Source organism: Eulemur rufifrons, chromosome 2, assembly GCF_041146395.1.
Source record: "Eulemur rufifrons isolate Redbay chromosome 2, OSU_ERuf_1, whole genome shotgun sequence".
In the NCBI taxonomy this organism is placed as follows: Eukaryota; Metazoa; Chordata; class Mammalia; order Primates; family Lemuridae; genus Eulemur; species Eulemur rufifrons.
Window position 1 is genome coordinate 73,325,654 of NC_090984.1, and position 14,671 is coordinate 73,340,324.

General features: G+C 39.3%; 1 protein-coding gene across 11 annotated transcripts in view; it reads left to right on the plus strand.

The window, feature by feature from the left end:
- MIA2 (MIA SH3 domain ER export factor 2) overlaps positions 1-14,671 on the plus strand; it is a 102,659-nt gene that overhangs the window by 21,775 nt on the left and 66,213 nt on the right. For 6 of the 11 annotated variants that reach the window (XM_069486667.1, XM_069486675.1, XM_069486683.1 and 3 more), the window contains 3 exons: positions 8,950-9,081; positions 12,678-12,699; positions 12,794-12,882. In XM_069486667.1, coding sequence (XP_069342768.1) covers positions 8,950-9,081; positions 12,678-12,699; positions 12,794-12,882 — 243 coding nt within the window. The other 5 variants (XM_069486701.1, XM_069486690.1, XM_069486712.1 and 2 more) reach the window with 2 other exon arrangements.

Below are 14,671 nucleotides of genomic sequence, written 5' to 3' on the forward strand. Positions count from 1 at the left end.
ACTTTTAGCTCCTCTTCTCAGAGGAAAACAGCACACGCTGGGCCAAGGTCCACTCAGGTCTGATTTAGTATTTAGGTAACTAGGAGCTCGTGGAGTTTAAGACAGCTCTGCCTAGTAAGTGCTCAGGTAACTCAGGTGAGTAGACCCCTGGAACCCTACGTTCGACAGAGGCGGCCGGATCGATGTCCTCTTGTGTGGAAGAGGTTAAACTTTGACCAGACCACGGCTGACCCGAGACGCGAGACGCTTTCTTGTCCAAAGTCCGGACACGGTTGGCAGCACGCACTGGCGCGTGCCCCACAGGCCATATTTCTGAAACGAATGCAGGCTGCCAGCTCCCCTGGGCCGGTGGGGTTTCCCGGGTACGACGCCGTCGGGGCTTCTGTGGGGTGCAGATAAAAGGCTCCGGTGGGCTGTTAGAGAGCTCTTGGGGGTAGCTAGGTTTGGGCCTGGCGCCGGCCCCGGGCGGAGGGGTGTGCCGCACTCACGCCGCGGGGCTGCGCTGAGGGGCCTCCCGGAGAAGCCTCGCCGCGCCCGCGGCCACCCGAGGCGGGGGAGACGTGGGCCATAGCCCTGGTCTTCGGCTCTGTGCGGCCCACACCACAGCGCAGAGGATGAGGCGGAATGCCATTCTCCAGCTCCAAGCCTCTCGACTATCAGGGTTGGGTGGCTTCGCAAGGTAGAGTTCCGGCCCCTTTAAGAGCGAACAACCAGGACACGTCTACGAACCTCGCGCGAATTAGGCGGAGAAGTTTACAGCGGCCCGCGCCTCCCCGCCTCCCCGCCTCCGGATCTCCCCGCCTCCCCGCGGCTGCCTGGCCGAAACCAAACCGAAGGGTGGGCCGAAGAGAAGAGGGTGCTCCGCAGGCTCGTGCGGTACGGGCTCGGACCTGTGCTGCCTCAGGATGTAAAGCGTAACAAAGAGGCCGGGGTCAGCAGCGTGGGCATTTGAGGCACGTCGGCGCCCGCGGCCCCCACCTCCCCCTGCAGCCGGCTCCGATGTGGTCTGCTCCGGTCGCCGGGTGCGGATTCGGGTTCCGGACCAAACGCTGCGTGTTCTTTGCCTCTCGTTGTGGCCCGGCCAGGCCGTGGCCGTGGCTGTGACAGCTAAAGCAGCCTTGTCGCCATGGAAGGGCCCAGGGCTGCCCCTCAGCAGTACTTGGGGCTGGTCCTGGAAGAGCTACGCAGGGTGAGTCCGGGCGCGATCAGGGTTACGTGGCGCAGGGGTCGCGGGAGCCGCCGGGGTAAGGAAGCAGCAGACTAGCTTTGGGGGTCTGAGCCGCAGTGGTCGGAGGTCCTGAAGCCAGTCTTCACCTGCTGCCAGGCTCTGTCCTGTGTTCAAGGCAGTAGCCGGGTTCATAGGTGCTTCAGTGGTTTTTGTGTGGTGGAAGAAAACCTGGAGATCAGGAAGGTGAAGAAAGTATTTGCTTAGTTGGACTTTGCAAAGGTATGGTAAAATGTTTTCCCATTCCTGAAACGAATTAGTCTTTCCGCTATGTTATTTATTTTGAGCAGGTGTCAGTGACACGTGGTTTCTCTTACTGTGAGAAACTTGAAGACCAGTCCTCTGAAATTAGTTCTATTTAGTGATGAAACTTCTTGTTGTCTTGAAAGGACACCTAAGCTTGGGCGGGGAGTTGGGATTCTTATTCTGCATTTTCTTTCAATAAAAATGCCCCTTGGCGATGCTGTACCATAAGTGAGATTGTTCTTTGCTCCTGTCTGTGTCTTATTTATGTAAAGTGTAAAGATATTAAGCTCCCAGTATTCAAATTTGCTTTTTTCAGGTCGAATTTATAATAAGGTTGTGGAGATTTTTCTCATTAAGTGTTTATAAGTGTCTTTGTTGACATGTTTAGGGGAATTTATGTTGCCGTGTTTTTAACATCTGCATTAAATCTTGAAAAAGACCATTTAAAATTTGAGACAGTTATGATTGCTTTCTCGTTATGTGCATTAAAAAGTACTGTTGCCGTGCTTTTCATTCATTTATTCAACCATAGTTTGTCTAGCGCATGTGTGTGTGTATGAAAGGGACAGTTTTATGGAAATTCTAAATGGATTAAGACATAGTTTTGGCTGGTAGCATCATGCTGTCTGTTAATAAGACAAAAAAATAGTACAAAGTAGAAACTGATGAAGTGCTTAATGAAGCATATACACAAAGTACTAAGGAAATTGAGGGGTAGGAGAGATTATATTTTCTTGACTTTCCAGTCTGAGCAAATAGCTTAAGCAGAGGAGGCATGAAACAGCATGGTATGTGCAGGGTAGTAAGAGCTGTGTTACTTAGTGTGTTACGTGGGCTCAGGGGGTGATGTGCAGTGATGCTTGCTGGAGACATGAGTAGGTTCCAAGAGCTGTTGAAGGCTTTTCCGTGGTTAGACTTTTGCTTTAGAAAGATCTTCCTGATAGTAGCATGTAGGTTAGATGTCAGGGAAACAAAACTCGAAACAGGACTTAAGGGAGAGGAAACAGAGCAGTAGGGATAGAGAAGAGGGTACTGAATGGGGAAATATTTAGGATCTAAGAGCTAAAATTGGTATGACTTTATTGCTTGGATATGAAGGAAGGGAAGAGAGAGGGAGAGAGAGAGGGAAAGACAGAAGAAGAGAGAAAGTATCTAGAATAACTCCCCGGTTGCTGGTTATGGCAACTTAGTCATTCACTGAAGTAGGGGTTATAGGAAGAGAAGCATATTGTGGGATGAGAGAGAATTTCAGATTGCACATATATCTTTTTCTTCACTGAAAACAACAATCAAAACTTCGTATGTATAGAACTGCCAATGGAGAGAGACATGGAGAGGGGCAGACAGATTTTGCAAAATTTTCTCTGGTCTGGTGAACATTTTCACCTGGACAATTTTTTTTGCTAACTGCCACTACTCTTACTATACTGGCCTGGGGACTAAGATGGCACAATATTGTTCTACTTATTTTATTTTTCATTTTAAAAACTATTTTTTATTGAGATATACTCACATAACATAAAATTAACCTTTTTTTTTTTTTTTTTTTGGGAGACAGAGTCTCACTCTGTTGCCCAGGGTAGAGTTCAGTGCCGTCATTGTAGCTCCCTGCAACCTCAAACTCCTGGGCTCAAGCGATCCTCCTACTTCAGCCTCCAGAGTAGCTGCAGGTGTGTGCCACGATGCCTGGCTAATTTTTCTTTTTTGTAGTAGAGACGGGATCTTGCTCTTGGTTAGGCTGGTTTTGAACTTCTGAGCTCAAGCAATCCTCCCACATCAGCCTCCAGAGTGCTAGGATTACAGGCGTGAGCCACCACGCCCAGTCTAAGTTACCCTTTTATCGTGTCCAGTTCAGTGGTGTTTTTGTATATTTGTTATGTTGTACAACTATCAGCATAATTCCAGAACAGTTTTATCACCTCACAAAAAACCCCATACCTATTAGCAATCCCCAAAAAGAAACCTTGTACTTATTAGTGGCCTAATTTTTTCCTTTACCTATTTTCTGTCTTTATGAATATATCTATTCTAGAAATTTAATATAAATGATAATACCATATGTGGCCTTTTGTGTATGGCTTCTTTTGCTTAGCATGTTTTTAAGGTTCATCCATGTTGTAGCATGTAACAGTGATTCCTTTCTTTTTATGGCTGAAAAATACTCTATTGTATAGATATACTACATTTATGCCATAGATGATGGACATTTGGGTTGTTGAGACTTTTTGGCTATTATGAATAATGCTGTTATGTGTATAAGTTTTTATATGCGTATATGTTTTCAGTTCTCTTGGATATATACCTAGGAGTGGAATTGCTGGGTCATATTTACTATATGTTTAACTTTTTGAGGAACTGCCAAATTAGTTTCCACAGAGGCCACACAATTTTACATCCCTACCAGCAGTTTAAGAGGATTCTAATTTTTCACATCCTTTACAACCCTTGTTATTTTTTGCTTATTGGCTATTTGTGTATCTTTGGAGAAATGTCTATTCAATTCCTTTTGCTTATTAAAAAATGGGTTGTTTTTTATTTTCAAGTCACAAGAGTTCTTTAAACATATTCAGAATACTAGACCCTTATCAGATATATGATGTGCAAGTATTTTCTCTCATTCTGTGCATTGTCTTTTCACTTTTTTCATCGTGTGCTTTGAAGCACAAAAATTTTCAGTTTTGATTAATCCAGTTTATCTATTTTGCTTTGATTGGTTGTACTTTTAGCATATCTATGAAATCATGGTTTATAACAAATTACAGATTTTCACCTATGCTTCCTTCTAATAGTTTTAGCTCTTATGTTAAGATCTTTGATCCATTTTGAACTAATTCCCTTTTGTTTGTGGTGTAACATTTCTTGGCATGTGGATATTTATCCTGGTATGACTTGTTAAAAGGACTGTTTTTCTTCTTCTTCTTTTTTTTTTTTTTTTGAGACGAGTCTTGCTCTGTTGCTGAAGCTAGAGTACTGTGGCATCTAAACAGCAACCTCAAACTCCTGGGCTCAAGCCATCCTCCTGCCTCAGCCTCCCGAGTAGCTGGGACCACAGGCATGTGCCTCCATGCCCAGCTATTATTTTCTATTTTTAGTAGAGATAGGGTCTCACTCTTGCTCAGGCTAGTCTCCAACTTCTAAGTTCAAACGACCCTCCCATCTTGGCCTCCCAGAGTGTTAAGATTACAGGCGTGAGCCACTGCGCCCAGCCAAAAGCTATTCTTTCCCCATTGCTTTGTCTTGGTACTGCTGTTGAAAATAATTGACCATAAATTTAAGGGTTTATTTCTGGACTCTCATTTCTATTCTGTTGGTCTGTATGTCTATCCTTATGCCGTTACCACATTGTCTTATTTTTCTTTCTTTTTTTTTTTTCCTGGTAGGGAAGCTTGACAGGTAACACATTGTCTTCTTTTTCTTTTTCTTTTTTTTTCTGAGACAGGGTCTCACTCTGTTGCCCGGGCTAGAGTGCCGGGGCGTCAGCCTAGCTCACAGCAACCTCAAACTCCTGGGCTCAAGAGATCCTTCTGCCTCAGCCTCCCGAGTAGCTGGTATTACAGGCATGTGCCACCATGCCTGGCTAATTTTTTCGATATATTTTTTAGTTGTCCAGCTCATTTCTTTCTATTTTTAGTAGAGACGGGGGTCTTGCTCTTGCTTAGGCTGGTTTCGAACTCCTGGTCAGCCTCCCAGAGTGCCAGGATTACAGGTGTGAGCCACCATGCCTGGCAAACTCATGGTGTCTTTACATTTATTTAGATTTTCTTTAATTTCCTTCTACAATGTTTTGTCATTTTCAGTGCACACTTCTTTTGTTAAATTTATTCCTAAGATCTTATTTTTTGATGCTATTATAAATAGAAGTATTTTCTTAATTTCACTTTCAGGTTGCTCATTGCTGTTGTATAGAAATGCAACTGATTTTTTTTTTTTTTTTTTTTTTTGAGACAGAGTCTCTCTTTGTTGCCTGGGCTAGAGTGAGTGCCGTGGCGTCAGCCTAGCTCACAGCAACCTCAAACTCCTGGGCTTAAGCGATCCTACTGCCTCAGCCTCCCAAGTAGCTGGGACTACAGGCATGCGCCACCATGCCCGGCTAATTTTTTCTATATATATTTTAGTTGGCCAGATAATTTCTTTCTATTTTTTTAGTAGAGACGGGGGGTCTCACTCTTGCTCAGGCTGGTCTCGAACTCCTGACCTTGAGCGATCCACCCGCCTCGGCCTCCCAGAGTGCTAGGATTACAGGCGTGAGCCACCGCGCCCGGCCCAACTGATTTTTTTTATATTGATTTTGTATCCTGCAATTTTGCTGAACTTGTTTGTTAGCTTGATAGTTTTTTTGTGGGTTCTTTAGGATTTTCTATATATATGTTAATAATACAAGTATGTTACCTTCAAGCAGAGTTTTTCTTCTTCGTTTCCAGCCTGGATTCCTTTTATTTCTTCTCCTTGCCTAATTGCCCTGGCTAGAACCTTCAGTACAATGTTGAATAAGTGTGGGTAGTAGTGGACATCCTTGCTCCTGATCTTAGAGGGAAAGCTTTCCTTTTTTCACCATTAAATATGATGTTAGCTGTGAGTTTTGCCCTGTCAGGTTGAGGAAATTCCTTTCAATCCTAGTTCGTTGAGTGTTTAGACCATGGAAGGGTGTTAGATTTTGTCAGATGTTTTTCTGTACCTATTAAGATGATCTTGTGTTTTTTCCCTTCTTCGTAATATGGTGTATAACACTGATTTATTTTTGTATGTTAAACCAATCTTGTATTCCTGGGATAAACCCACTTGGTCCTGGTATATAATCCTTTTTATATGTTACTAATACTTTGTTGAGGATTTTTGCATCTGTAGTCATAAGATATATTGATGTGTGGTTTTCTTTTCTTGTAATGTATTTGTTTGGCTTCCATTGTAAATACTGGCTTCATAGAATGAGTTAGGAAGTGTTCCCTCCCCTTCTGTTTTTGGGAAGAGTTTGAGAATGACTGCTGTTAATTTTATGTCTTGGCAAGATGTACCTTTGTGGAACATTGCATTATAATCATCTATTCTCACGACCTGTACCTTGACAGTCTATTACGTTTTGTTTGCTAATATATATCATGTTGAGTTTAGATGAAAAATAATTTTAATATAATCTTAGTATATTGTTAACTCGATTAGTTGATTTTTAATTAATTAATTAGCTAATTAATTTTTTAGTTATAGTTACAAGGTCTCACTGTGTTGCCCAGGGTAGAGTGCAGTGGTTACTCACAGGCACTATCATAGCCTATGACAGCCTCCAACTCCTGGCCTCAAGTGATCCTCCCACCTCAGCCTCTTGTGTAGCTGGGACTATAGGCATGCACCACTGTGCTTGGCTTTTTAATTTATCTGTTTTTATTTTAAACAATTTTTTTGGATTAGTTAATTTTTTTAAAGCTACGTGGTCTCAGAATCCTGTAGTACTTATGTTTTGGGAATGGAATAGATTTTAAGTGTTCTAATGATTAATCACTGCCATATTTTATGGAGGGTTGCTCCTGGAGGGTTACCTATCATTCCTAAAATTTAGGACCAGTTTACCAGATCACATGTAATTCTGTATTGCATTATATTTGTTGATGTTTGGTAAATTTGGTTATTCTTTCTTTGCTTTTGTGAGATAGGATATTACATTGTAGTTAAAACTTAACGGTGAAAAGTCCCTATGAAAAAGCCAGAATAATTTAGACAAGGTTTGAGATAAGTCCTTTAGACTCAGATTTTTTGCTTTTGCTCAGTCTACCAGTCTACCAGATCCAACTAGCTCAAAGCTTTAGACTGGAATTTACCATATCCTTTTAGAATAAAGGATAGAGTTGTTAAAATGCTATTGAGTCTAACAAATATCACTGTGTTAAAGATAATTACATGTTAGATTTGAGAGATGCTTTTAGAATTGTTCTAGTTTAAAGTATTGTAGTATCATAAAGAAATCACATTGATTATTAGATTTTTGAGGCAGTGTGTATCTTACATGTTGAATATGTTAGCTTCAAGTAAGATGCTTAGAGAATATTTAAACTATCTTTTCTCGCCAGTATTGTTTATTGAATGCCTCTTTTTCCCTGTGGCAAAAATAAATACTTTTATCATCAGTTAACTGTAGTGATGTTACATTTCTATGACCTGGTAATTGGGGTAATGTAGGGAGAGGCAGAGGCAGAGGTCAGCGTTAAGGGATATTTTTTAGAAGATACAAAATCAGGTGTTTTTGATACAGGTTAATAAACTATAGATAGCAACTTAGAAGGAGTACATATATGGATTAAAGTTATAGAAAAGATTTTGGAGAGGAGAATAACTATTAAAGGCTGTTTTTTTCTAGGCAGAAAAGGCCTAGAAAGGAAGATTTGCTACAGAGGTTTTGGGTTGGAGCCTGGAAAGAATCAAACCTGATCATACTTCAGGTTGTTTTTCTTTTCTTTTCTTTTTATTTTTTTTGAGACAGAGTCTCACTTTATTGCCCAGGCTAGAGTGCCGTGGCGTCAGCCTAGCTCACAGCAACCTCAAACTCCTGGGCTCAAGCAATCCTCCTGCCTCAGCCTCCTGAGTAGCTGGGACTACAGGCATGCGCCACCATGCCCAGCTAATTTTTTCTATATATTTTTAGCCGTCCAGATCATTTCTTTCTATTTTTAGTAGAGACAGGGTCTCGCTCTTGCTTAGGCTGGCCTCGAACTCCTGAGCTCAAATGATCCACCCGCCTTGGCCTCCCAGAGTGTAGGTTGTTTTTAACAGGATACTTTTCTTTTTTCCCCTCGCCTTTCTTCTTTCTTTGTGATTGAGTAATATCTGGGACCTGGCAACAAAGAGCAGAATAACCCCATTGGGTCAGGATGAGTAATGAGCTGACCCAGAGAAATATAAAAGCAACTGCAAAAGCCTTAAGCTGTGTTGTGCTGAAGACCTGCTGTGGAGAGAAGTAATGTGGAAAGGCCATGGTTATAAAATCAGGGTTTGAAGGAGAAGTAATATAAATAGTTACCCTTTGTTGAGTACCTGTCCTGCATGTTCAAACAGCATTAATCCTGTTACAATAAGAGAAGGGCCCCCAGAGGTAGAGTGGAGGGATTCAAACTCCAAATCCAAAGCTCTGTCAGTGGTTTTCAAACTTTTTTTTTTTAAGCTTCACATTGATTTTTTTTTTTCTGTAGGGAAACTTTATATTGGGGACCCAATATACTCTGTAGATAAAACCTAAACTGGTTGAAATCAGTGTAAGAGGACCTCAACCCCTGGTCATTCAGCTTCTTTCTTTGTCCTTGTCTTCTCATTCTCACCCTGGTAAGCTCTGAGGCACCTGTGTAAAACTGCAGTTTGAAAATCATTGCATTTCAACATACTGCTGTTTTTCTTCAGTTGGTGATAGTGGTTGAATGTTGCCACCAAAATATATTCTAATTAACACTTTTTATCTATAGTGCATTTTTAAGGACTTACTTTTCTTTGCCTTGAAGGTTGTGGCAGCATTGCCTGAAGATATGAAACCAGGTCCTAATCCTTTTGGTTTTCCATGGGAATTGGTGATCTGTGCGGCTGTTGTTGGTTTTTTTGCTGTTCTTTTTGTTGTGTGGAGAAGTTTTCAATCGGTAAGTAACCACCTCTGTAAAAAGAGAATGTTCATTCTGTCTTTGGGTTGAAGAAGTATATGAGAAACATAGTTGTTATTTTAAGGAGACAAAGTAGGTTGTAGTGATGTGGGTTATTCAGGTTCATGTGTGACTACTAGAAATTAAGTATGGATTCAGAGGAATTCTCTTAAATAAAAATTTTAAAGAATTTCTTTGTAGACATATTCTACACTGATATTAAAGCCCTTCCTTTATTCCTTCTTCTTCTTCTTTTCTTTTGGTCTGTGTTTGTTTTTAACAATATACTAAACATCTGTGAATGTATCACCCAACTTAGAATCAAAAACATTGACTGTCACTGTCACTTACATTTAGGTAGATCCTCCCTCATTTCATCCCTCTGCCTCTCTGGACTAAAGGTAATCCTGGTCCGGATCCTGTGTTGATTATTCCCATGCCTCAAAAAAAATTTTTTTGGGGGGGGTCATATCTACATTTATCCTTCAATACTGTAGTATATTATTTTACTTGGAATCATGCCATCTATCATCCTTTGGAACTTTTTTTACTGCATTCTATACTGTTAAAATTCATATTTTTGAATGAGACTATAATTTTTTCCATTTTGACTGCTCTAGAATATTACGTTATGAGAATATACAACAGTGTACTTACACATTTTATGGCTTTGGGCATTTGAATTGTTGCCAGGCTTTTTCTGTTTCAAACAGTGCTACTGTGTACATACTTATACATGTTTCCTGTGGTATATTTGTAAGAGTTCCTCTTGGGAATATATGTAGGTGTGAGATTACTAGGTTACAGGGTATGTGGAGGTTCAACTTTTAAAAAGTAATGCCACAGTCCTTTCCAAATTGTCTGTACCAATTTGCACTCCTACTAGCTGTGTGTAAGAGATCCTAGAGATCCATTTGATCTGTGTGCTCTCCAGTACTTCTTGTTGAAGTTCTTAATTTTTGTCGTTTGAATGTATGTAAAATTGTATCTTATAGTCTTTATTATCCTGCTATACATGGATATCCTAGTTATGTGCATTGCAGATATCCTAGTATAAATATCTTTTCATTTTCTTTGGAATTTTTACTGATAGCCATAAATTCTTTTTTTTTTTTTTTTTTTTTGAGGCAGAGTCCCACTCTGTCACCCTGGCTAGAGTGCCGTGGCATCAGCCTAGCTCACAGCAACCTCAAACTCCTGGGTTCAAGCAATCCTTTTACCTCAGCCTCCCGAGTAGCTGGTACTACAGGCATGTGCCACCATGCCTGGCTATTTTTTTCCTATATATATTTTTAGCTGTCCAGATCATTTCTTTCTATTTTTAGTAGAGACAGGGTCTCTCTCTTGCTCAGACTGGTCTCAAACTCCTGACCTTTGCGATCCGCCTGCCTCAGCCTCCCAGAGTGGTAGGATTACAGGCGTGAGCCACCTCGCATGGCCACTAATAGCCATAAATTATTAATTTAAAAATTTTCCTTTTAATACTGAAGTCCTTGATCCATCTTGAATTTTTTGTTTTGTGTGGGGTAGCAATTCAGTAATATTTTTCCTGATGAATAACTATCTTTTCCCCTGCTCCATTTATTGAATAGTCCTTTCTTTCCCCTCATCTGCCATGCTACATAGTAGAGTTTCACATACATGATGGCCTTTTCTATACTGTATTCTAGTCCACTGATTATTGTTAGCGAATATATGTATATCATTATATAGCCATCCAGTAGATCAAGCTTGCTAATTGACTAATTGGTCATGTATTATATATTCTTATTCTTTTGTTTGTTTCCTTCATCTGTCAAGAATGAAGAAAAGTGGACTGCACTCTACTGTCATAGTGATAGTTGTCTTTTTTCATCTTTATACTTTTCAGCCTTTTCTGCATTGTATTCTATTCCATTGATTATTGTTAGCAGCAACAAATATTAACAAGATGTTTGATCACCCTTAATTGACAAACCTTCTGAGATTTTATTTTGAATTCTTGAGGATATTTAAGTCCTTACTAGAGTGGTAATTTGTTCAGATATAAGCATTCAAAGTCCAAAGTTCTGTCTTTTTAATAATCTGAAAACCTTACTCCCTTGTCTTTTTGTATCCAGTGTTATTTATTGTAAAGTCTAATGTCAGTGTGATTCTTACTCATTTATAAGTGATCAGTTCTCTGTGGAAGCTTTTTAGAATCTTTTAATTTGATATTCTTATTTCAATATAATATGTGTAGGTATAGACTACCTCCCAACCTCCATTTCTCGTTTAGAATTCTCTTGGAATCTTATACTAAGAGATCTTTTATTCTCTCTCTCTTTTTTTTTTTGAGACAAGGTCTTGCTATATTGCCCGTGCTGGCTGGAGTGTAGTGGCTATTCACAGGCTGAATCATAGTGTGCTACAGCCTTGAACTCCTGGGCTCAAGTAATTTTCCTGTCTCAGCCTCCTGAGTAGCTGAGACTACAGGCCTGTGTCACTGCGCCTGGCTCCATCTATTCTAGGAAATTTCTTCTATTTAATTTTTTTTTTCTATTTAGGGGTATCAGTTTTCAGATGTTGGCCCTTCTACTTTTGACTTCTCTTATCTCTTAACTTTTATTTTTCAATTTCTTTGTGGTTTTCTGTTGTTTTAGTTCATTGATTTATTCTTCACCTCTACCCATTCTACTATACTTTGTGTTTTAATTTTTTTAATTTTATCTCTATATATATTCTGTAGATGATTTAAGTCCTCATTTATTTTCTACTTGGTTATGTTATTGCAGCTCTAAAACTGATCCTCTTACAAATGGATTTTTTTCCACCTTCATTATTTGAGAAAGAGAGGTTAAAGAAGAAAAAGATTTGGTTTACTGTTTCTTCAATAGTTAATTCAGATCTATGGCCCTGTGGTAACATTTCTCAGACTGTTTTATTTTGGATATTAGCATTATGGGGAGATGATAATGGATTTCTTTTTTTTTTTTTTTTTGAGACAGAGTCTCACTCTGTTGCCCAGGCTAGAGTGAGTGCCGTGGCGTCAGCCTAGCTCACAGCAACCTCAAACTCCTGAGCTCAAGCGATCCTCCTGTCTCAGCCTCCCGAGTAGCTGGGACTACAGGCATGCGCCACCATGCCCGGCTAATTTTTTCTATATATATTTTTAGCTGTCCATATAATTTCTTTCTATTTTTAGTAGAGGTGGGGTCTCGCTCTTGCTCAGGCTGGTCTCGAACTCCTGAGCTCAAACGATCCGCCCACCTCGGCCTCCCAGAGTGCTAGGATTACAGGCATGAGCCACCGCGCCCGGCAGATAATGGATTTCTTGAAACTGTTTTAGGGTCAAATATGTTTGGGGAACAATGGGTTAAATGAAATTAAACAGGTGTCTTTACAGTAAACTTATTTCAGAGCTTTTAATGTACTAATACACAATTCCAGTCTTCAATAGGGAGATTTTTAACGCATAATGTTTTTCTTGTTGGAAATAGAACACTTTTGGCTAACTTGTATTTATACTAAGGCCGTGAGAAACCCATTGTTTTTAAGTTGGCAGTAAATGTTAAATAAATTAGTTTACTTGAATGTGTATTTGTTTTAATGTAATTTTTATTAAAAATTTGTTTCAGGTTAGAAGCCGGCTTTATGTGGGTAAGCTCCTTTTTCTACTTTAGATCTCATTATTGTATATAATCTTAAATTATATAATAAATAATTAACTCATGATAATGATTTATATTTTTAGGAAGAGAGAAAAAGCTTGCTATAAAGCTTTCTGGATTAATTGAGGAAAAATGTAAACTACTTGAAAAATTTAGCCTTGTTCAAAAAGAGGTAAGACATTTTTGAAAATAATGTTCATGTGAGGTTCAGAGAACTTTATACTCAATGCAGGTACTTCTATGTAAACTTAAGGTTATTAATGCCTTGTTTGCAGAGTATGAGAGTTCTTTGGCTCCTTATTCAACATATCACCAATCTTACTAATTCTAGCCATTGTAGTAGGTGTCTCAATTGTGGTTTCTCTTTGTGTTTCCCTGACTAATGAGGTTCAACATATTTTCATATGTTTATTGACCATTTGGGTATCCTTTTTGTGAAGTTGCCTTTTCAAGTCTTTTTCACATTTTTAAAGGTATGGTTGTCTTTTTCCTTTTTGGTATGTAGGTTTTATCCTGTATTTTAGATATGAGTCCTTTGTCAGATATATGTATTGCAAATATCTACTCTGTGGCTTGCCTTTTTATTTCAGATGGTATCTTGGTAAGCATAAGTTTTTAAATTAAATATAGTCTAATTTGTCAATCTTTTCTTTATAATGACTGCTTTTTGTTTCTTAAGAAATTTTTGCCTACCCTAGGACATGAAGATCATTTTCTGTCTTATATTTCAGAAATCTATTCTTTTACTTTTCTTGTTTAGTTGTTATATTAGTTTGCTAGGACTGCCTTAACAAAATACCACAGACTGGGTGACTTAAACAACAGAAATTTGTTTTCTCTCAGTGGAGATTCAAAGTCCAAGATCAAGGTGCTAACAGGTTTGGTTTCTTCGGAGGCCTCTCTCTTTGTCTTGCAGATGGCTACCTTTTTGCTATGTTCTCACATGGTCTTTCCTCTGTTCATGTGTGCATTTCTGGTGTCTCTGTGTGTGTCCAAATTTTCTCTTTTTATAAGGACATCAGTCAGATTGGATTAGGACCCACCCTAACAGCCTTATTTTAACTTAATCACCCCTTTAAAGGTCCTGTCTCCAAATACAGTCACATTCTGGGTTTAGGGCTTCAACATATGAATTGTGGAGATGTAATTCAGTCCATAACAATCTTTAATCCTTCTGGAACTGAATCTGTGATGGTGTAATTGGGGTATGTGTGTGTGTCAAGATTCAATTTTTTTCATATGGATATCGAATTACCCAATATCATTTATTGAAAAGACCATCTTTTCCCCATTGTTCTGTAGTGTCATTTTCTTGAGTGACTGAATATATTAATATGTGTTTATCTCTATAATATCTTCTGTTCTGTTGGTGTTTTTGTTTTTTGTGCCAATACCATGATTTTTTATTTGCCATAGTTTAATAACAAGTTTTGATATCATACATGTAAACCTTCAGGGTTTTTGTTCTTCAAGATTGTGTTTCCATATGAGTTTTAAATTTTAATATAAATATAAATTTTAAATCAGTTTGTCAGTTTACAACCACACCGACATGCATCACACAGCCTCCTAGATGTTTGATTGGGATTGCTTTGAATATAGAGATTAATTTGGAGAGAATTGACATTGTAACAATGTTCAGTTCTTGTCCATGGACTATGTTACGTTCCTCTATGTTATTTAAAAATTCTCTCATTATTTGTTTTTTTTTTTTTTTTTTTTGAGACACAGTCTTGCTCTGTTGCCTGGGCTAGAGTGCCGTGGCATCAAGCTCACAGCAACCTCAAACTCCTGGGCTTAAGCAATCCTTTTGCCTCAGCCTCTTGAGTAACTGGGACTACAGGAATGTGCCACCACGCCCAGCTAATTTTTTTTCTACATATATTTTTAGCTGTCCAGATCATGTCTTTCTATTTTTAGTAGAGACGGGGTCTCGCTCTTGCTCAGGCTGGTCTCGAACT